A 23,962-nucleotide genomic window follows, 5' to 3' on the forward strand; every position below is an offset into this window, starting at 1 on the left:
GCAGGGCCAACACAGATAGACAGACAACATTCACACTCACATTCACATACCATTACAAATGCTGGCTTTTGAAATTTGCGCCTATAACTATCCGGATGTTTCTTTTCCTCTTTGGCGCTGAAGACATGACATTCACAGTTTCCAAAAACAATTTGAAAGGTGGACTCATATGACCAAAGAACACTTTTCCACTGTGCATCCGTCCATCTTCGATGAGCTTGGGCCCAGCGAAGCCGGCGGCGTTTTTGGGTGTTGTTGATGAATGGATTTCACTTTGCATAGTAGAGTTTTAACTTGCACTTACAGATGTAGCGACAAATTATAGTTACTGACAGTGGTTTTCTGAAGTGTTCCTGAGCCCATGTGGTGATGTTGATTTTTGATTCAGTACCGCCTGAGGGATCGAAGGTCACAGGCATTTAATGTTGGTTTTCAGCCTTGCTGCTTACGTGCAGTGATTTGTCCAGATTTTCTGAACCTTTTGATGATATAATGGACCGCAGTTGGTGAAATCCCTAAATTCCTTTCAATAGCTGGAAGAGATATGTTGTTCTTAAAAAATTTGCTCGATAATTTGTTCACAAAGTGGTGACCCTCGCCCCATCCTTTTTTGTGAATGACTGAGCATTTAATGGAAGCTGCTTTTATACCCAATCTTTGCACCCACCTGTTGCCGATTAGCCTATTCATCCGTGGGATTTGATCAGTATCCTCAACCTTCTGTCTTTTTTGCCACTTGTGTCAGCCTTTTTTGAAACATGTTGCCGGCATCAAATTCCAAATGAGTTAATATTTACAAAAAATAAGTTTTCCAGTTTGAACGTTAAGTATCTTGTCTTTGCAGTCTACTCAATTGAATGTAAGTTGAAAAGGATTTACAAATCATTGTATTCTGTTTTTATTTACCATTTACACAACGTGCCAACTTCACTGGTTATGGGTTTCGTAAAACTTAGACATGGAAGTTATGGGTTGGGCCGTTTTAATATATCATATTTTGACATTACACACGTACACAAACAATGTGTAACGCAGACCAGCTAGTATTGCTGGGCCATATGCACGTTGGTAAACCTAACTCTTTGACAACCCTACAGTGCTGGTTACTTGAGATCTTTAGTTTCAGCTGGCTAGCTAGCACTCTTACGCATGGACATTCAAGGACTAAAAGAACTTCATTAATCATAGCAGCACTCATGCTTCTGGAGCTCAATCCGTCAAATAACAGTTGTTTGTAATAAAACATGTTGCTGCAAAACTGCTTTTTCTTACCTAACAAAAACAGGACGTACTTTGTGTTGATTTGACAGAGACAGTTTATGAACCAATAAAGCAGTCAAAAGTAACATAGATTATGTGCAAAGTTAGTACTAAGTAACCTTTATTTAACACCCAGCAAGTACAGCAGATAGAGGTCCAGGAATGTTTTGGGCTTTGCTGCTTATTCGCTCCATTGGAAAAGAAAAGACAGTCACAGCTTGGCACTCTTAATCTCTTCATTTCTTGTTTATGAGCTCAATTGTCGTCTCAGAATTAAAAAAATAAAATAAAAGGTGCTTTGTTTCTTGAAGTAAGGATTTTGTGTGTTTGTAAATGAACACACAAACACAAACACACACACAAGCACACTCACGTGCACACGCACACACAAGCACACAAACACATTCTTGTATGTGTTACCTTTTTGAGACCTACCTCTTTGGGGCCACCTTTTGTAGATATATAAAGATTTGTATTTACAACACTAATAATATATACATACTATGCAAATATAAAAAAGGTAAGCTTTTAATTTGTTTTTTTGGGGGGTATTTTTGGTTTGTAATTGTTTTTTAATCTTCATTATTTACTTCAAGTTATTAGAGTATGTCTCTATATACATATTGATTTTATTTTTTCCAATTAATTTTGGCCAAAGGGGGTGCATTTTTTACACACACTTGTTTACATCTGTTTGCCAGAGGGGGAGTACTGAACATTTTTACACACACTTGTTATTTCATATGTTGACCAGAGGGGGGCACTTTTAAAACCAACACACAGTCAATTTGAAAAATCCCTCCTTTTTACGACCACCCTAATTTTGATAGATTTCACCACTAGGGGTGCAAATGATGTCTCTATGTTTAGTTTTTTGTAACGTGCTTTAGGAGGGTGACAAACGAGTCACGCAGCTGTAGAAGCTATCTGTTAATGGCCACTATAGTCTTAGTACCGTAGTGTAGTTGTTCATCCTATGGTCACATCTTGGATGCGGGTTGTCTTAAGTCAGCACCGGAAGTCGTAAAATCAGCTGTTCACCTGGTGTTTTTTTGGGGGGGATGAATAGGTAAGTCCTTCTTCAGCTGCCGTCTTGTTTTTTCATATATTGCTGCCTTTGCACCTGCCAATGTTTACTTTTGTATACACATTAAATCAACAAAAAATCCTGACTTTGGAGCAATGTTCACTGACTGTAGTATTTGGCTCTCTATTAGATGTAATGGTTTTCCGTAATGGGACCATGATTTCGGTCCTAACTTGTTCACCGGTCCTCTTATGGAAGGTACTTTTCTTTGATGATGTCTCAAGAAGGGTAGAAATACAAGAACACTCACAAACGCACACACGCACGGACGCATACACACACACACACACACATACACACACACACACACACACACACAAACACACAAACACACACACACATACACACACACACACACACACACACACACACACACACACACACACACACACACACACACACACACACACACACACACACACACACCGTAAATCACACAAATGTTTCCAATTGCACAGAGCTCAGCATACTGTATACAGTATACCCAAGTCAAATATCATCTATCAGGGCGCTAATGCAAAAACGCTCATCAAAGATCCTCTCCTTGACCAACACATTCCACTCTTTTTAAAAGCCTACTGCGATAAAGCTAGTCATGATCCTCTAAACCAGGGGTCGGGAACCTTTTTGGCTGAGAGAGCCATGAAAGCCAAATATTTCAAAATGTGTTTCCGTGAGAGCCATATAATATTTTTTAACACTGAATACAACTAAATGCGTGCATTTTTAAGTAAGACCAACATTTTTAGTTTATAATAAGTCTCTTGTTGTTTTTAATAACATTGTTATTCTAAAGTTAACCAATAATAAATATAATACTTCTTACCATTAATGCGACATCTTGGACAGGTGCGATAGAAAATGGATGGTTGGATTAAAATGCATGAGAATGTTTTATAATTTGAACTTTATTTTTAACACTGTGATTACCAGCGGAATTATTCATTACTTATCGTGTTAAGCAATGTCAGCTAAGATTTATCCGAGAGCCAGATGCAGTAATCAAAAGAGCCACATCTGGCTCTAGAGCCATAGGTTCCCTACCACTGCTCTAAATGATGGGAGCGCACTGATGTTTTTTATAACATTCTCTATTGAAGCTAGTCAGTATAAGACAGAAGTGCTATACTTTTCCCAAGAACCTACAGCAAAAGTTCAAGTCAAAGATCCTCTATTTAACCAAAGGATCAACTGCAAAATGCAAGTCAAAGATCACCTGTATGACAGGAGTGCTCAGCTGTTTTCAAGAATTGATTACAAAAACAGTAGTCAAAGATCCTCTAAATGACAGGAGTTCTGTAATGTTTTTAATGAACTATTGCAAAACCCATCATCAAGAATACTCTATACGTATTGCACGGTTTTTAAAAAGGTTACTGCAAAAAAGCTAGTCAATGATCTTTCACATGATGGGAGCGCTCTGTTGTTTTTCAAGACTGTACTCCAAAAAACAGACTGGACAAAAATCTTCTAAATGACAAAAGCAGTGGTGGCTGCTGCTCTTTCAAGAAAGGGAAGCTCATTATCAGCAACACCCCAAAAGTAACCAAGAGTACAGTCTCCAATACCAGATAAAAAATATAAAGATGCTGGATGTTACCAAGAAAACATCACTTCAGGATAGTAAAATTCTCTGTATCAAAGAAACTCGAAGCGTGCTCTGGCAGAGGTTTATATTTCAAGAACGCTGATTCGCTCATTCTGCTATCAATAAAAAAGGGATTCAGCCTCAGACAGAGTCCACTTTTCATTCACTTCCAGACAGATTCAGCGTCCGATGGGCGGGACAAAGCCGAGCATTAATCCAATGACTGTCGAGTTGGGCTGCAGTGAAAAAACCCACTCTATGCTCTTTCATCAAAGTCCGCTTTAACACTGCTTAATCCACTGTGACGCTGCCACAATGAATGAGAAAAAAGTTGCGTCAGCTGTTGCGGAAGTAGCTAATTCTGAACAAAAGTTAAACGCATTCTTGCGTATATTTAGTCAATGAAATGTAAACACAAAAGTACATTTGATTTTTATTACATTTTAAGGGAAGCTGAGCTTCCCTTGCAGTCTTAGAGCAATCGCCACTGGACAGGTGCCTTAGCTGCTTTTAAGAAAATACTCCAAAAATCCTAGTAACAACATCCTCTATATCAGTGGTTCTCAACCTTTTTTCAGTGATGTACCCCTGTGAACATTTTTTTAATTCAAGTACCCCCTAATCAGAGCAAAGCATTTTGGTTGGGAAAAAAAGAGACAAAGAAGTAAAATACAGCACTATGTCATCAGTTTCTGATTTATTAAATTGTATAACAGTGAAAAATATTGCTCATTTGTAGTGGTCTTTCTTGAAATATTTGGAAAAAAAGATATACAAATAACTAGTGATTCAATTCTAAATAAAGATTTCTACACATAGAAGTAATCATCAACTTAAAGTGCCCTCTTTGGGGATTGTAATAGAGATCCATCTGGATTCATGAACTCAATTCTAAACATTTCTTCACAAAAAAAGAAATCTTTAACATCAATATTTATGGAACATGTCCACAAAAAAATCTAGCTGTCAACACTGAATATTGCATTGTCTCATTTCTTTTCACAGTTTATGAGCTTACATTCATATTTTGTTGAAGTATTATTCAATAAATATATTTAAAAAGATTTTTGAATTCTTGCTATTTTTAGAATATTTTAAAAGAAATCTCATGTACCCCTTGGCATACCTTCAAGTACCCCCATGGGTACGCGTACCCCCATTTGAGAACCACTGCTCTATATGACAGGAGGGTCTGTTGTTTCAAAGACCGATACTGCAAAACCCTCCTTTAAAGATCTACTTTGTGACAGACATATCCCACAGTTTTTAAAAGCCTACTGCAAAAAATCTTGTCCAAGATCCTCTAAATCAGTGGTTCTCAAATGGGGGTACGCGTACCCCTGTGGGTACTTGAAGGTATGCCAAGGGGTACGTGAGATTTTTCAAAATTATTCTAAAAATAGCAACAATTCAAAAATCCTTTATAGATATATTTATTGAATGATACTTCAACAAAATATGAATGTATGTTCATAAACTGTGAAAAGAATTTCAACAATGCAATATTCAGTGTTGACAGCTAGATTTTTTGTGGACATGTTCCATAAATATTTTTTTGTGAAGAAATGTTTAGAATTAAGTTCATGAATCCAGGAAGATCTCTATTACAATCCCCAAAGAGGGCACTTTAAGTTGTGTAGAATTCTTTATTTATAATTGAATCACTTGTTTATTTTTTTACAAGTTTTTGGTTATTTTTTACAAATAGTTAAAGAAAGAGCACTACAAATGAGCAATATTTCGCACTGTTAAACAATTTAATAAATCAGAAACTGGGGATAGGTTGATTGGCAACACTAAATTGGCCCTAGTGTGTGAATGTGAGCGTGAATGTTGTCTGTCTATCTGTGTTGGCCCTGCGATGAGGTGGCGACTTGTCCAGGGTGTACCCCGCCTTCCGCCCGATTGTAGCTGAGATAGGCGCCAGCGCCCCCCGCGACCCCACAAGGGAATAAGCGGTAGAAAATGGATGGATGGATGGAAACTGATGACATAGTGCTGTATTTTACTTTTTTATCTCTCTGATTAGGGGGTACTTGAATTAAAAAAATTTTCACAGGGGGTACATCACTGAAAAAAGGTTGAGAACCACTGATCTAAATGACAGAAGAGCTCTGCTATTTTTAAGGATCACCTGCAAAAATATATTTGTCAAAGATCTTCTGAATTATGAGAGCACTCTATTATTTTAAAGAAATTACTTCAAGAACGCCGGTCATAGAACTTCTATATGACAGGAATTTATCTGCTGTTTTGAAAGACCTACTACAAAAACTTTAGTCAGAGATCACCCGTATTACACGATGTATCTACTGTGTTCAAGGATCAACTGGAAAATGCAAGTCAAAGATTCCCTACGTATGATAGGAGCACTCTGTTGTTTTTAAGACTTTACTACAAAAACACGAGTCAAAAAGCCCCTATATGACAGGAGCTCTCTGCTGTTTAAAGACCTATAGCAAAAAACTCTAGTTAAAGATTGCCTACCTACATGACAAGAATTATCTGCGGTTTTGAAAGACATTGTGCAAAAACATTAGTCAAAGATCATCCATGGCATAGGACTTATCTTCTGTTTTAAAGAGCTTACTTCAAAAGCTCTTTAATAGAAAAATGTCATATAGAAAATAAAAATTTTCTATATGACAGGAATTGTCTGCTGTTTTTGAAGACCTACTACAAAAAAATTAGTCAAAGATCATGTATATGACACTGCTTCTCTGTTTTTAAAGACCTACTACAAAAACATTAGTCAAAGAGCATGTAGATGACAAGACTTCTCTGTTTTTAAAGACCTGCAGAAAAAAAACGTGAATCAAAGATCCTCTATACAACAGGAGTTATCTGCATGCTGGTTTTAAAGATCTAATACAATGATTTTAGTCAAATATAATCTTCATAACAGGACTTATCTGCTGTTTTTAAAGACCTACTACAAAAACATTAGTCAAAGATCATGTATATGACAATGCTTCTCTGTTTTTAAAGACCTACTACAAAAACATTAGTCAAAGAGCATGTAGATGACAAGATTCTCTGTTTTTAAAGACCTACTACAAAAACATTAGTCAAAGAACAGGTAGATGACAAGACTTCTCTGTTTTTAAAGACCTACAGAAAAAAAAACGTGAATCAAAGAGCCTCTATAAAACAGGAGTTATCTGCATGCTAATTTTAAAGATCTAATACAATGATTTTAGTCAAATATAGTCTTCATAACAGGACTTATCTGCTGTTTTTAAAGACTTACTGAAAAAAAAACACCATTCAAAGATCCTCTATATAACACTATAGTGTTCTGTTGTTTTTAAGACTTACTGCAAATACCCTCACCAAAGATCCTCTGTATGACAGGAATTATCTGCTCTTTTTAAGAACTTTTTCTAATAACGCTAGTCGAACAGTTTCTATAGGACAGGAATTATCTGCTGTTTTTTAAAGACCTACTAAAAAAAGCTATTCAAAGATCCACTATATACAACGGGTACTCTACTGCTTTTAAACATATAATCTGAGGGGAAAAAAGATGGTCAAAGATCATCTGTTGTTTTTAAAGACCTCCTGCAAATATACCATATTTTTTGGATTATAAATCGCTCCGGAGTATTCGTCGCACCGGCCGAAAATGCATAATAAAGAAGGAAAAAAACATATATGTCGCACTGGAGTATAAGTCGCATTTTGGGGGGAAATTTATTTAATAAAATCCAACACCAAGAATAGATATTTGAAGGGCAATTTCAATTAAATAAGGAATAGTGATCTTAGCGCTGCTTTCGATATCGTCGATCATAATATTTTATTAGAACGTATCAAAACACGAATTGGTATGTCAGACTCAGCCCTGTCTTGGTTTAACTTTTATCTTACTTATAGGATGCAGTGCGTCTCCCATAACAATGTGACCTCGGACTATGTTAAGGTAACGTGTGGAGTTCCCCAGGGTTCGGTCCTTGGCCCTGTACTCTTCAGCATCTACCTGCTGCCGCTGGGTGACGTCATACGCAATACGGTATTAGCTTTCACTGCTATGCTGATGACACCCAACTCTACATGCTCCTAAAGCTGACCAACACGCCGGACTGTAGTCAGTTGGAAGTGTGTCTTAATGAAATTAAACAATGGATGTCCGGTAACTTTTTGCAACTTAACGCCAAAAAAACGGAAATGCTGATTATCGGTCCTGCTAGACACCGACCTCTATTTAATAATACAACTTTAACATTTGACAACCAAATAATAAAACAAGGTGACTCCGTAAAAAATCTGGGTATTATCTTCGACCCAACTCTCTCCTTTGAGTCACACATTAAAAGCGTTACTAAAACGGCCTTCTTTCATCTCCGTAATATCGCTAACATTTGCTCCATTTTGTCCACTAAAGACGCCGATATCATTATCCATGCGTTTGTTACGTCTCGTCTCGATTACTGTAACGTATTATTTTCGGGTCTCCCCATGTCTAGCATTAAAAGATTACAGTTGGTACAAAATGCGGCTGCTAGACTTTTGACAAGAACAAGAAAGTTTGATCACATTACGCCTGTACTGGCTCACCTGCACTGGCTTCCTGTGCACTTAAGATGTGACTTTAAGGTTTTACTACTTACGTATAAAATACTACACGGTCTAGCTCCAGCCTATCTTGCCGATTGTATTGTACCATATGTCCCGGCAAGAAATCTGCATTCAAAAGACTCCGGCTTATTAGTGAAAAAGTCTGTGGGCTATAGAGCGTTTTCCGTTCGGGCTCCAGTACTCTGGAATGCCCTCCCGGTAACAGTTCGAGATGCTACCTCAGTAGAAGCATTTAAGTCTCACCTTAAAAATCATTTGTATACTCTAGCCTTTAAATAGACCTCCTTTTTAGACCAGTTGATCTGCCGCTTCTTTTCTTTCTCCTATGTCCCCCCCTCCCTTGTGGAGGGGGTCCGGTCCGATGACCATGGATGAAGTACTGGCTGTCCAGAGTCGAGACCCAGGATGGACCACTCGTCGGGACCCAGGACGGACCGCTCGCCTGTATCGGTAGGGGACATCTCTACGCTGCTGATCCGCCTCCGCTTGAGATGGTTTCCTGTGGACGGGACTCTCGCTGCTGTCTTGGATACGCTTGAACTGAACTCTCGCGGCTGTGTTGGAGCCACTATGGATTGAACTTTCACAGTATCATGTTAGACCCGCTCGACATCCATTGCTTTCGGTCCCCTAGAGGGGGGGGGGGTTGCCCACATCTGAGGTCCTCTCCAAGGTTTCTCATAGTCAGCATTGTCACTGGCGTCCCACTGGATGTGAATTCTCCCTGCCCACTGGGTGTGAGTTTTCCTTGCCCTTTTGTGGGTTCTTCCGAGGATGTTGTAGTCGTAATGATTTGTGCAGTCCTTTGAGACATTTGTGATTTGGGGCTATATAAATTAACATTGATTGATTGATTGATTGAACAGACTGAATAAGTGTACGTTATGTGACGTGTAAATAAGAGAACGTAACTGGTATGTTAACGTAGTAACTTATTATGGTAAGAGTCATTCAAATAACTAAAATAGATAGAACATGCTATACGTTTACCAAACAATCTGTCACTCCTAATCCATAAATCCGATGAAATCTTCTTCCTCGATGTCACTTCTAAAAAACTCTGCCAACTCCAAAGATATGCGCCGCTTCCTCTTGTCGGTTTCTGCTGCATAGTTCACTCTGTACATGATTTCCTTTTCGGTGCCATTTTTGTTCAGCCCTTCTCAGTTTTTATAAGTTACCGCCAACGATGAAATGATTCACTTTAATAGCTACGGCAGTAGCATATAGCATATGGCATATAGCAGTTAGCATTCCATGACCCACAATGCACTTCTGCCATGACCCCTCCCCCGCCGAATTCTTATTGGTTGACGTGTAAGTGACGTTTGCTGACGTGTGTGTGACGATTGCTGACATTTTGTTCGTCTCTTCCGTGAACGAGATTCATAATATTATTTGATATTTTACGGTAATGTGTTAATAACTTCACATATAAGTTCGCTTTGGAGAATATGTCACACCCCCGGCCAAACTATGAAAAAAACTGCGACTTATTGTTCGAAAAATATGATAGTTTACATATAACAGGAGTTATCTGCTGTTTTTGAAGACCTACTGAAAAAACTAAACACTATTCAAAGATCCTCTATATAAAACAGGTTCTCTTCTGCTTTTAAATATATAGTGGGGCAAAAACGCTGGTCAAAGATCATCTGTTGTTTTTGAAGACTTCCTGCAAATATAGCCTTCATAACTGGAGTTATCTGCTGTTTTCAAAGACCTACTGAAAATAACAAAACACTATTCAAAGGTCCTCTATATAAAACGGGTTCTCTTCTGCTTTTAAAGGTATAGTGGGGCAAAAACACTAGTCAAAGATCATCTGTTGTTTTTGAAGACTTCCTGCAAATATAGCCTTCATAACTGGAGTTATCTGCTGTTTTTGTCACAGTCAGTCCGTCTGTTTTTCTCTGTGTGTCTTTGGGAGAGTGGGCGTGTTTTGGGCGTAGGCTTGGCTCCAGCTCTCAGCCTGACACAGCTGATCCCAGCACCTTAATCACTCACCTGCCTGCCATCAACTCATCACCTGCAGCCTACAAATGTTTGGACTCCACTCGGCGCGATTGCCAGATCGTTTCACCTTGCTACCTGTGTTCCCTACTTGCCGTGTGTGCCTGCCTCAGCCTGCTAGCCTCGGCCTGCTAGCCTCAGCCTGCTAGCCTCAGCGTGCTCTCCTGGACTGCAAAGCCTAGGACTACAAGCTGCCTCCTTTTCCCTCAGGTTTTATTAATAATAACCCTTGAACACTATTTCAGCTTGTCTTTACTGCGTTTGGGTCCACCCGTTTTACACCCCCGTGACAGTTTTAAAGACCTACTGAAAAAATAAAACACTATTCAACGATCCTCTATATAAAATGGGTTCTCTACTGCTTGTAAAGATTTAGAAAAAAAACACTGGTCAAAGATCATCTGTTGTTTTTGAAGACCTCCTGCAAATATAGCTTACATTATAGGAGTTATCTGCTGTTTTTAAAGACCTACTGAAAAAAAAAAACACTATTCAATTATCCTCTATATAAAATGGGTTCTCCACTGCTTTTAAAGATTTGGAAAAAAAAACTTGTCAAAGATCATTTGTGGTTCTTGAAGACATCCTGCAAATATAGCCTATATTACAGGAGTTATCTGCAGTTTTTAAATACCTACTGAAAAAACAAGAAATTATTCAAAGATCCTCTATATAACAGGAGCGCTGTGCTGTTTTTAAAACTTACTGCAAATACTGTCGCCAAAGATCCTCTAAATAAAACTGGTTCTCTACTACTTTTAAAGATAGAGTGGGGGAAAAAACCGCTGGTCAAATATCATCTGTTGTTTTTGAAGACATCCTGCAAATATAATCTACATAAAAGGAGTTATCCTTTGTTTTTAAAGACCTACTGAAAAAACAAAACACTATTCAAAGATCCTCTATATCAGTGGTTCTCAACATTTTTTCAGTGATGTACCCCCTGTGAACATTCTTTAAATTCAAGTATCCCCTAATCAGAGCAAAGCATTTTTGGTTGAAAAAAAGAGATAAAGAAGTAAAATACTATGTCATCAGTTTCTGATTTATTATATTGTATGACAGTGCAAAATGTTGCTCATTTGTAGTGGTCTTTCTTGAACTATTTGGAAAAAAAGATATAAAAATAGCTAAAAACTTTAAAAATTTAAAAATAAAAAAAGTGATTCAATTATAAATAAAGATTTCTACTCATAGAAGTAATCATCAACTTAATAGAGATCCATCTGGATTCATGAACTTAATTCTAAAAATTTCTTCACAAAAAAAGAAATCTTTAACATCAGTATTTATGGAACATGTTCACAAAAAAATGTAGCTGCCAACACTGAATATTGCATTGTTGCATTTTTTTCACAGTTTATGATCTTAAATTCATATTTTGTTGAAGTATTATTCAATAAATATATATATAAAGGATTTTTGAATTGTTGCTATTTTTTGAATATTTAGAAAAAAATCTCACGTACCCCTTGGCATACCTTCAAGTACCCCCAGGGGTACGCGTACTCCCATTTGAGAACCACTGCTCTATATGACAGGAGTTCTCTACTGCTTTTAAAAAAACCTCCTGCAAAATAATTAGTCAAAGATTGTCTTTGCGACCGGATCTCATAACTAGACAAAATAAAATAATAAACAATATAAACAAATAAGGACATTTGGCTCCAACACTCATCTTTTTCCATTTTTCATATATTTTTGAAAAAACACCAGAGACCCACCAGAGAGCCACCAGGGCGACCCAGCACTAGGGTTTCTCATTTTAAAGTCTTAAATTATGCAAAACCCAGCATTGGAGAGTGAAGTCAAATATATTTTATTGTTCATTACCTAGCAGAGAAAAGAAGTGTTTGTATGTACAACAACTTGTTGGAGGTTGGAAGTTGGACAGCCCTGTCCTATTGAGTGGACTTTTGTTAAAGTCCAAAAAGTTGAGCGCCTGTGCCAAGAATGTGACTCCCGACACATGCGAATTGTTATTTTTTGGTCTTTTAGAAGCTGTCAAGGCCTTTTTACATCAAAAGTGAAGCAGCGAGAACACAGACGGAGCCTAGTTTTTTGTAAAAGCATCAGCTTTATATTATCATATACTATGATATATATACATATGTATCATACATTATTATATTACAACATACATATTTTATTCATCTGACCAAATAAACACTTAGAATGTGAGCAAGTGTTACACGGTGTACTTTTAAGACAGACAACAGACAAGGAGTCAAAACAGAAGAGTAAAAAGTCGTCTTTCCAAAGTTGCAAACTTACCACCGCCGTTCTTGTAGCACAAATATGGAAACCTCCAAATGTTGCCAAGTCCAATGATGGCACCTGCCACTGATAGGATGAACTCTGTCTTGCTGGCCCACTTTCCGCGCTCTCTGACCCTTTGAGGAGACTTCTTTGCGGGGACATAGCACAGCCTGCCCAAAGAGTCTGCCATGCTGCTCGCTGACTGAGAGGCGTCTGATTCGTAGCTGTTTTGTTTGGACAGGATGGGAACTGTTTCATAAAACAGCTATGTAACAATACACACGTGTTAGTCGTACAGCCACAAGGGGGACCTCTCGCCTACACACACACACACACACACACACACACACTCACACACACACACACACACACACACACACACACACACACACACACACACACACACACACACACACACACACACAAGCAGATGCTGGAGTATGTGAACTTCCAGATAGTTGCAGTGTGGATTACTTGATATCTATATTGCGTTGAACACTAATAGCCTTTGCATCTAAAAATGATTTCAAAGACCGAGCAATAGATATAACTTACAGTTGCTATAAATGTTTTTAATGCTTGAGTCCAGTTAGAATTTAATAGAAGATTTATTACATCCCACTATGCCATGCAGTGCTACATCACAGCCGACACTGGTCACAATAATATCCATCCATACATTCATTTTCAACCGCTTGTCCCTTTATGGGGTTGCGGGGGGTGTTGGAGCCTATCTCAGCTGCATTTGGGCGGAAGGCGGAGTACACCCTGGACGAGTCGCATTCTCAGCGCAGGGCCAACACAGATAGACAGACAACATTGACAATCACCTGCGATGATTGGCAACCTGTCCAGAGTGTTGCGCGCCTTCCGCCCGATTGTAGCTGAGATAGGCACCAGCGCCCCCCGCAACCCCAAAGGGAATGAGCGGTAGGAAATGAATGGATGGATGGATCGAAACTCACATTCACACACTGGGGCCATTTTAATGTTGCCAATCAACCTATCCCCTACATCAGGGGTCGGCAACCCAAAATGTTGAAAGAGCCACATTGGACCAAAAATACAAAAACAAATCTGTCTGGAGCCACAAAAAGTTTAAAGCCATAATACATACAGATAGTGTGTCATGAGATATAAATTAAATTAAGATGACTTAAAGGAAACTAAATGAGCTCAAATATAGCTACAAATGAGGCATAATGATGCAATATGTACATACAGGTTGCCTATATAGCATGTTAGAATCGATTAGCTTGCAATCATGCAGTGACCAAATATGTCTGTTTAGCACTCCACATAAGTCAATAACATCAACAAAACTCACCTTTGTGCATTCATGCACAACGTTATAAGTTTGGTGAACAAAATGAGACAGAAAAACAAGTGGCATAAAAGTCAGAGAAAGTTATGCACGTAAACAAACTAGGGTGAGTTCAATGACCCCCAAAATTAGTAGGACAAAACGGCGTTTGGCAAATACTAGAATCAGTGAAGCATGTTTAATACAAACAGTGTGCTTTATAGCAATTAGGGAGGTTTGTGTCATGTTTATCCTCCTACAGAAACCAAATTAAAACCAAAAATATGTTTTTTTCCCCTCATTATTTCCATTTTTGAAAAATTTCCACAGAGCCACTAGGGCGGTGCGAAAGAGCAGCATGCGGCTCCGGAGCCGCGGGTTGCCAACCCTTGCCCTCCATACATGCATGTTTTAGGCGGTGGGAGGAAGCCGAAGTACCCGGAGAGAACCAACGCAGTCACGGGGAGAACATCCAAACTCCACACAGAAAGATTCCGAGCCCGGGATTGAACCCAGGACTGCTCAGGACCTTTGTATAGTGAGGCACATGCACTAACCCATAACCACCGTGCTGCCCCCACAAAAATATCAATTATTAATATTATGAAAAAAATGCATAGCAAAAAATGTAATACAAATATTGGACTTCTGTGCTAGTCATGGACTTGCGATAACAAACACCATGTTCAAGCATAAGGATGCTCATAGGTGTTCCTGGTTCCAGAGCACCATAGGCCAAAGATCAATGATCGATTTTGTAATCGTATCAGCTGATCTGAGGCCGTATGTTTTGGACACTCGGGTGAAGAGAGGTGCTGAACTGTCAACTGATCACCATCTGGTGGTGAGTTGAGTCGGATGGCGGGGGAAACCTCTGGACAGACCTGGCAAACCCAAGCGTGTAGTGCGGGTGAACTAGGGACATTTGGAGGAGTCCTCTGTCTGGAAGGACTTCAATTCTCACCTCCGGCAGGACTTCTCTGCCATCCCTGTGGAGGTTGGGGATATTGAACAGGAATGGGTAATGTTCAAAGCTTCTATTGCTAAAGCTGCAGCTGCGAGCTGTGGCCAGAAGGTCTTAGGTGCCTTAAGGGGCGATAACCCTTGAACACCCTGGTGGACAGCGGTGGTCAGGGAAGCCGTCCGACTAAAGAAGGAGTCCTACCAGCTTATGTTATCCCATGGGACTCCGGAGACAGTTGCAAGGTACCGACAGGCCCGAAGGGCAGCGGCCGTGGCTGTGGACGAGGCTAAGCAGAGGGTGTGGGAGCAGTTCGGGGATTCTATGGAGAAGGACTATCGGGCAGCACCAAAGTTGTTCTTGAAAACCATACGGCACCTCAGGAGGCTGTGTCCAGCAGGGATGGGACTCTGCTGACTTCAAGTGAGGAAGTCGTAGGGTGTTGGAAAGAGAACTTTGAGGAACTCCTGAACCCAACTTCATCAGACACACCCTCCCTTAAAGGAGCGGAGCCTGAGGATGATGGGGGTTCGACGTCGAGCTTTCTGAGTGAAGTCACTGAGGTAGTTAGACAACTCCACAGTGGCAACACTCTGGGGGTTGACGAGATCTGTCCAGAAATGCTGAAGGCTCTGGGTGTTGAGGGTCTGTCTTGGTTAATACGCCTTTTCAACATTACGTGGAAGTCTGGGACAGAGCCGGGGGAGTGGCAGACTGGGATGGTGGTTCCCCTATTCAAGAAGGGGGAACAGAGGGTGTGTGCTAATTACAGGGGTATCACACTACTCAGCCTCCATGGGAAAGTTTACGCCAAGGTAGTGGAAAGGAGGGTCCGGCCGATAGTTGAACCTCAGATTCAAGAGGAGCAATGTGGATTCCGTCCTGGTCGCGGAACAACTGACCAGCTCTTTACCCTTGGGGGAATACTGGAGAAGGCCTGGGAGTATGCCTGTCCAGTCTACATGTGCTTTGTGGATTTGGAGAAGGCGTATGACCGTGTCCCCCGGAAGATCTTGTGGGAGGTGCTGAGGGAGTACGGGGTGAGGGGAACCCTTCTGTAGGCCATCCAATTCTATCCTGATTTAGCCATTCCTTTACCACTTTTGATGTGTGTTTGGGGTTATTGTCCTGTTGGAACACTCAAACAGTTAAATTTTTGTTTTATCTGACATCACTTGGACAATGATAAGACCTTCTGGAGGAAAGTTCTGTGGTCAGATGAAACACAAATTGAGCTGTTTGGCCACAATACCCAGCAATATGTTTGGAGAAACTACTGGAAACTCAAGACAGCCATGGCATTATGTTCTTTACAAGTGTATGTAACTTTTGATCACGACTTTATATACAGTACATGCCAAATTTTTGGACACACCTTCTTATTCAATGTGTTTTCTTTATCTTAATGACTATTCACATTGTAGATTGTCACTAAAGGCATCAAAACTATGAATGAACACATGTGGAGTTATGTACTTACCAAAAAAAGGTGAAATAACTGAAAACACGTTTTACATTCTAGTTTCTTCAAAATATCCACCCTTTGCTCTGATTACTGCTTTGCAAACTCTTGGCATTCTCTTGATGAAATTTAAGAGGTAGTCATCTGAAATGGTTTTCTTATATATATATATATATATATATATGTTACAGACTGAAAGGGTTTAGGCTGAAGTTGAACACTTATTACGCCTAACCCTATAAACAATGTTGAGTACAAAATGAACTTCCGAAAATTATGAAATGTCCTTTGCACAACATTTTATGAATACACATTTTACACAACATGAACGTAGTTCAATTATATACACAGTAAAGGCATGTGAAATATCCTTGCACACGTATTAAACCTTTGCACTAATTTTGTACTATATATACAAACAATTAAACTAGAACAGGGGTCGGCAACCCAAAATGTTGAAAGAACCAAAAATACACAGAACATTTTTTTCTGGAGCCGCAAGAAATTAAAAGCCTTATATAATTCTTATGGTGAAGGCAACACATGGTGTATGTAATTAAATTAGCTATTAACAATCAAAATGACTATGTTTCACAGGGTGAAGCAAATCTTTGTTGATAGAAATGTTGAAATATAATATTTATTCTACACTTTTTTTTTTAACATTGGAAAACATTAGTAAAATGGTTCGATTACTCCTGGAAATTTCTGGCTTAAAATGGCCAAAGGTATAGTAGATGTGTTTGTTTAAGTTAAAGGAAACGGCAGGCCGTCTTCTTCTAATGTTTTTATTACTATCTTTGGCAAGCTAGGTAATGTTTGCTGTGGTTTATAACGACATGTCACGCAAACAACTATCACTTATGCAGCCAATATTACATACGGATGATGTGCCATGACACATGCAAATATAAATTCAATACAGTGAGGACATAAGTAAAGGAAATTAAATGGGCTCAAATATACCTACAAACGAGGAATAACGATGCAATATGTTCATGCAGCTAGCCTAAATAGCATGTTAGCATTGATTAGCTTGTTGTCATGCAGTGACCAAATATGCCTGATTAGCACTCCAACAAGTCAACAACATCAAAAAACTCACATTTGTGCATTCACACACAGCATGAAATGCGTGTTTGACAAAATGAGACAAAGGAGTGGCATGAAACACGTCTTACTGTGGCAGTGTCTGAGAAAGTTGTACATGTAAGAAAACTATGGTGCGTTCAAGGACCGCATACATTAGTAGGACAAAACGGCTCTCGTCAAATCCTATCAATATGTGAAGCATGTTTAATATAAACAGAGTGATTTCTAAAAAATTACAAAAGTCTGTGTCATGTTTGCTGTCTTACAGAAACAATAATAAAACAAAAATTATATTTTTTTCCACCATATTTTCCTTTTTCATACATTTTTGAAAAAAGTTCCAGGAAGCCACTAAGGCGGCGCTAAAGACCCGCATGCGGCTCGAGAGCCGCAGGTTGCCGACCCCCGCCCTAGAATGTATGTGTTCCCCTTGTGGGCAGTGTGTTATTGGCCATTCTCAACTGTGTTGCAAAGCATTGTGACAGAAAGTCCTTTGTATCCCACCTACATATATATATGTATATATATATATATATATATATATATATCTATATATATATATATACATATACATATATACATGTGTATATACTTTTTTTTTTTTTTTTAAGCCAAGGAAGAAGCAAAACACACTGGTGGAGTTCATCCCACACAGATTTGACACAAGTTTTTGTCAGCAGTTTTGTAAAAGTCAAATAACATTTTTCATTTAATGAGTACATTCAGTTTAGCAAGATGATATGCATCAGCGCCAAAGGCCAAAAATTATGTCATTTTTTTCAAAGACTGACAGTCTTGACAGGACACTTCAAGGTAAACTACAATTAAATAATCTAGGTGTTGAAAAAGCTACTGTTTGGTGGTAAGCTATCACCCTCCAGGTTCAAACTACATAATAACTTGTCCGTGTTCACACCTAGGAGAGTCTTGACAGAGTGGAAGAACAGGAAAGGAGCAAGGAGGAGATGTGTTGAAAGACAGTGGCTGACAAGACCAAACCCGCAGCAACGCCTAAACACTGAAATGATCCGAAAACCACACAAACACCACAAACACATGCAAGGAGAAATTTCTGCAAAGTCAAAAACACACACACACCGTTGAAAAAGACTGCAGAAAAGCTGCAACGCAATGGAAGTTAGCCAGGTTCCTTTTTGGGGGTGTCTTAGGATGGTCGCCCATTTGACGACTCGATTCGGAGAGTCGGATTCGATTATCAAGCTCGCAGTCAAATTGGTTGGATAGAGGCGAGTTGAGTATTTGAGGGGTACAGCAGGCATGTTGGAAGGATTTTTCAAGATGGGGGACACTGGGTCTGTCAGGATGCCAGAGCCCGCCCCGTTGGACACCCCGTTCCACCGCTCGCCTCAGGTGAGCTGAAGCCCTGGACTTGCCGGAATTTAGGTGTAACTTCGACCTGTATGCTTTGGCTGTAAGTATCCATCACTGATCCCCCTTGGCAACGGGAATGATTCTTCCGCTGGTTCACCCAGAGAAACCTTGTTACCACATTTATTTGCTCTACATCTTTTGTCTTAAATGTGTGGCCATATTTTCTACCCTAATGCCTAACTTCATAGGCCCATGCACCCTGGGCTATGGCAATCTTAACTCCCACTTGAGACTAAGGGTAAATGGCAAAATGTCTGGATTTATATAGCTCTTTACTATACCTGCACGATATCCGAATTGCTTTACATTATTATACATCACGTTCACCCGTTCACACGTACATTCACACACTGATGGCGGAAGCTGCAATGCAAGGAGCTAACCCAGCAGGAGCAAGGTGGGTGAAGTGTCTTGCCCAAGGACCCATTGACTGTGACTCGGATGGCGGAAGCTGGAGTTGAACCAGGAAACCTCAAGTTGCTGGGACTATTTGAGCCACGTCGACCCATACAGACTTACTACAATAGTTAGCGGCAGATCAAATACACATTGTGCAACACAATGAACTAATTCCTGTCGGCAAGCTGGGGAACTCAAAAGCGTCCAAACATATGTTTTTCATATTCAAATGTCCATTATTAACCGTGTCTCAGGCTGACTAAATCTGCTGGTAGACGTAGTTGAAACGTGATTCCATCAAATCCGAAACCAAGGATTTTGCTAAACTATCCAATCTCTGCCCCATTTTTCTTTGTTTTTCTGAGTACTCTAGCCTTATTGAAGTGAAAAAAGTCGCAAATGAGATCTGTTTATTTATGAGGATTCTCATCAGCTGTGCGTTTGCCAGGATGGAGTACAAGGAGCATACACACCAGCATACATACAGAGGTGGGGAGTGACCAGTGTTTATTCGTTAATTTCCCAAAAGAGCAGTTGATTTACTAACGGAATTACTCTTTATTGAACGTAATTAATCACTAGGGAAAGTACACAAGGCGACTTGGTAAAGAATCCGGGTATTATCTTCTACCCAACTCTCTCGTTTAAGTCACACATCAAGAGTGTGACTAAAACGGCCTTCTTCCATCTCTGTAATATCCTTAAAATTTGTTCCATTTTGTCCACTAGCGGTGCTGAGATCTTTATTCATGCGTTCGTTACGTCTCGACTCAATTACTGTAACGTATTATTTTCAGGTCTCCCTATGTCTAGCATTAAAAGATTAAAGTTGGTACAAAATGCGTCTGCAAGACTTTTGACAAGAACAAGAAAGTTTGATCATATTACGCCTATACTGGCTCACCTGCACTGGCTTCCTGTGCACTTAAGATGTGACCTTAAGGTTTTTCTACTTACGTATAAAATACACACGGTCTAACTCTATCCTGTCTTGCTGATTGTATTGTACCATATGTCCCGGCAAGAAATCTGCGTTCAAAGAACTCTTGCTTTTAGTGATTCCCAGACCCCCCAAAAAAGTCTGCGGGCTACAGAGCAATGGTAACGATAGTAGCGTCGTTGCCATGTAACGTTGTCTTTTTTTTTTTTCAACACTGGTAGTAACCGCACTACATTTACTACGTTACAGACGTAAGTGTCGTTTTGGATACATTTTACTTGTCAGAGTAGTATTAATGTATAACATACTTTACTTTTACCTTAGTATTTTTGTGTAGAAAATAAAACACGCTAATTTTACTTCGTTGCATTGAGTTTTATTCCAATTGCTACATTTATTCACATCGTTATATTTATCTATAATCTATTGATTACTGCTTGTTAAGACTTATTAATTTGGCTCGTTAGAGAGATTTCTTCTCGAGGGCAATGTCACATGACGTTTACCAATAGAAGTTTACCTTTGAATCAATTTTACCAATCAAACGGAGCCTGGCAGTCATATAACCGTACTCAAACTAACTACCACAAAAAGTGACATGTCAATGTTTACTTATAAACTATGAAAAGGAAAACATGTTATCATCTACCATGAATTGATTAACGTGGACCCCGACTTAAACAAGTTGAAAAACTTATTCGGGTGTTACCACTTAGTGGTCAATTGCACGGATAATGTACTGTACTGTGCAATCTAATAATACAAGTTTCAATCAATCAATCAATCAATCAATCAGTCAATCAATCAATCAATCAATCAATCAATCAATCAATCATCATTTGTGTCATTAGACAAAAAAAATTGTTTAGATGCACGTATGCTAACTATAGCTCTGTTATAACATCATAAGTTACTGAAAATGTGCATCTTTATTTGTCAAGTACCATTTAAAAATAACTACTAAATAAATCAGAAGTTACTCAGTACATAAGTAACTTTTTAATTAATTTCTGTACGATGTCAAATTAAATGCAAACCATTTTCTGTGTTGGGTTTATGGGCAACGTCTGGTTTTATGGTTATTATTGCATATTCCGGTCTTTGCCGTAGCCCAGGGGTGTCCAAACTTTTTCCACAGAGGGCCGCACACAGAAAAATTCAAGCATGCGGGGGCCATTTTGATATTTTTCATTTTGAAACCATAACAAAATATATGGATTTTTTTTTTTTTTTTATCCTTAGGGCTCCTGGGGAGCATAGAGGGTCTCAGTCACTAAAATGTTAAAAATAAGTCAAATTATTATTAGCATTATTTATTTAATGCTCCAAGTGGAAGAGTTCAAGTACCTAGGAGTTTTTTTCATGAGTGGGGGAAGAGTGGATCGTGAGACCCACAGGCGGATCGGTGTGGCGTCTTCATTAATGCGGACGTTGTACCGATCCGTTGTGGTGAAGAAGGAGCTGAGCCGGAAGGCAAAGCTCTCAATTTACCGGTCGATCTACGTTCCCATCCTCACCTATGGTCATGAGCTTTGGTCATGACCGAAAGGATAAGATCACGGGTACAAGCGGCCGAAATGAGTTTCCTCCGCCTGGTGGCGGGGCTCTCCCATGAGTGGTGCTGGGAGAACATGTCCGCTCCAACCGGTGACGTCACGCGCACTCGTCATCATACGCATCCTCATTCCGCGACGTTTTCAACAGGAAACTTCGCGGGAAATTTAAAATTGCAATTTAGTAAACTAAACCGGCCGTATTGGCATGTGTTGCAATGTTAAGATTTCATCATTGATATATATTAGTGATTCCTAAAGCCCAAAAAATGTCTGCGGGCTATAGAGCGTTTTCCGTTCGGGCTCCAGTACTCTGGAATGCCCTCCCGGTAACAGTTCGAGATGCTACCTCAGTAGAAGCATTTAAGTCTCACCTTAAAACTCATCTGTATACACTAGCCTTTAAATAGACCTCCTTTTTAGACCAGTTGATCTGCCGTTTCTTTTCTTTTTCCTCCTATGTCCCCCCCTCCCTTGTGGAGGGGGTCCGGTCCGATGACCATGGATGAAGTACTGGCTGTCCAGAGTCGAGACCCAGGATGGACCGCTCGTCGGGACCCAGGATGGACCGCTCGCCTGTGTATCGGTTGGGGACATCTCTACGCTGCTGATCCGCCTCCACTTGGGATGGTTTCCTGTGGACAGGACTATCGCTGCTGTCTTGGATCTGCTTTGAACTGAACTCTCGCGGCTGTGTTGGAGCCACTATGGATTGAACTTTCACAGTATCATGTTAGACCCGCTCGACATCCATTGCTTTCGGTCCCCTGGAGGGGGGGGGGGGGGGGGGGGGGGTTGCCCACATCTGAGGTCCTCTCCAAGGTTTCTCATAGTCAGTATTGTCACTGGCGTTCCACTGGATGTGAATTCTCCCTGCCCACTGGGTGTGAGTTTTCCTTGCCCTTTTGTGGGTTCTTCCGAGGATGTCGTAGTCGTAATGGTTTGTACAGTCCTTTGAGACATTTGTGATTTAGGGCTATATAAATAAACATTGATTGACATTGATTGATATAAGCTATCAGATTGCGTGGTCGGTAGTAGTGGGTTTCATTAGGCCTTTACTGACATGCGATTTTCCTATTTAAATGGGGATAGCAGGTCCATTCAATGTGTCATACTTGATAATTTCGCGATATAAACATATTTTTGCTGAAAGGATTTAGTAGAGAACATCGACGATAAAGTTGGCAACTTTTGGTCGCTAATAAAAAAGCCTTGCCTGTACCAGAAGTAGCAGACGATGTGCGCGTGGCGTCACTGATTGTAGGGCTCCTCACATCCTCACATTGTTTACAATGTTAGCCACCACCAGTAAGAGCAATTCGGACCGAGGAAGCGACGATTTCCCCATTAATTTGAGCGAAGATTAAAGATTTGTGGATGAGGATATTGATAGTGAAGGACTAGAAGAAAAAAAACAGGCGACAGCAAGTGAGAGTGATTCAGATGTTTTTAGACACATTTACTATGATAATTCTGGAAAAACCCTTATCTGCTATTGTGTTACTAGTGTTTTAGTGAGATTAAATAGTACCTGAAGTCGGAGGGGTGTGGCCACGGGTGTCTTGACGCCAGAGTTATTGAGGGAAGTCACGCAGCTGCATGGACGGCGCAAGCTCTGCTGATCTCTGGTAAGAGGCGACTTTATACCACAATTTTCTCACCGAAAACTGCCGGTAGACGTGTAGTCGGGATCCATGTTCGCTTGACCGCTCTGTTCCATAGTAAAGCTTCACATCCGGGAATTTTAAACAAGGAAACACCGGCTGTGTTTGTGTGGCTAAAGGCGAAAGCTTCCCAACTCCATCTTTCTACTGTGACTTCTCCATTATTAATTGAACAAATTGCAAAAGATTCAGCAACACAGATGTCCAAAATGCTGTGTAATATTGCGATTAAAGCAGACTACTTATAGTTTGGATCGGGCTGGAAAATAATGTCCCCTACAACCCGAGACGTCCAACGCACGCGTCATCATACCGCAACGTTTTCAACACGACACTTGGCAGGAAATTTAAAATTGCAATTTAGTAAACCAAAAAGGCCGTATTGGCACGTGTTGCAATGTTAATATT

The 23,962-nt window shown here is 39.9% G+C and overlaps 1 protein-coding gene across 1 annotated transcript in view; it reads right to left on the reverse strand.

Annotated features, from left to right (window-relative positions):
* The window catches only part of slc6a11a (solute carrier family 6 member 11a), a 92,437-nt gene extending 79,335 nt beyond the window's left edge, over nt 1-13,102 (reverse strand). The window contains exon 1 of the mRNA XM_061874361.1: nt 12,801-13,102. Coding sequence (XP_061730345.1) covers nt 12,801-12,975 — 175 coding nt within the window. The 5' untranslated portion in view covers nt 12,976-13,102. The remainder of the gene's footprint in view (nt 1-12,800) is intronic.
* Between the last annotated feature and the right edge of the window lie 10,860 nt (nt 13,103-23,962).

Source organism: Nerophis ophidion, linkage group LG16 (assembly GCF_033978795.1).
Source record: "Nerophis ophidion isolate RoL-2023_Sa linkage group LG16, RoL_Noph_v1.0, whole genome shotgun sequence".
Classification (NCBI taxonomy): Eukaryota; Metazoa; Chordata; class Actinopteri; order Syngnathiformes; family Syngnathidae; genus Nerophis; species Nerophis ophidion.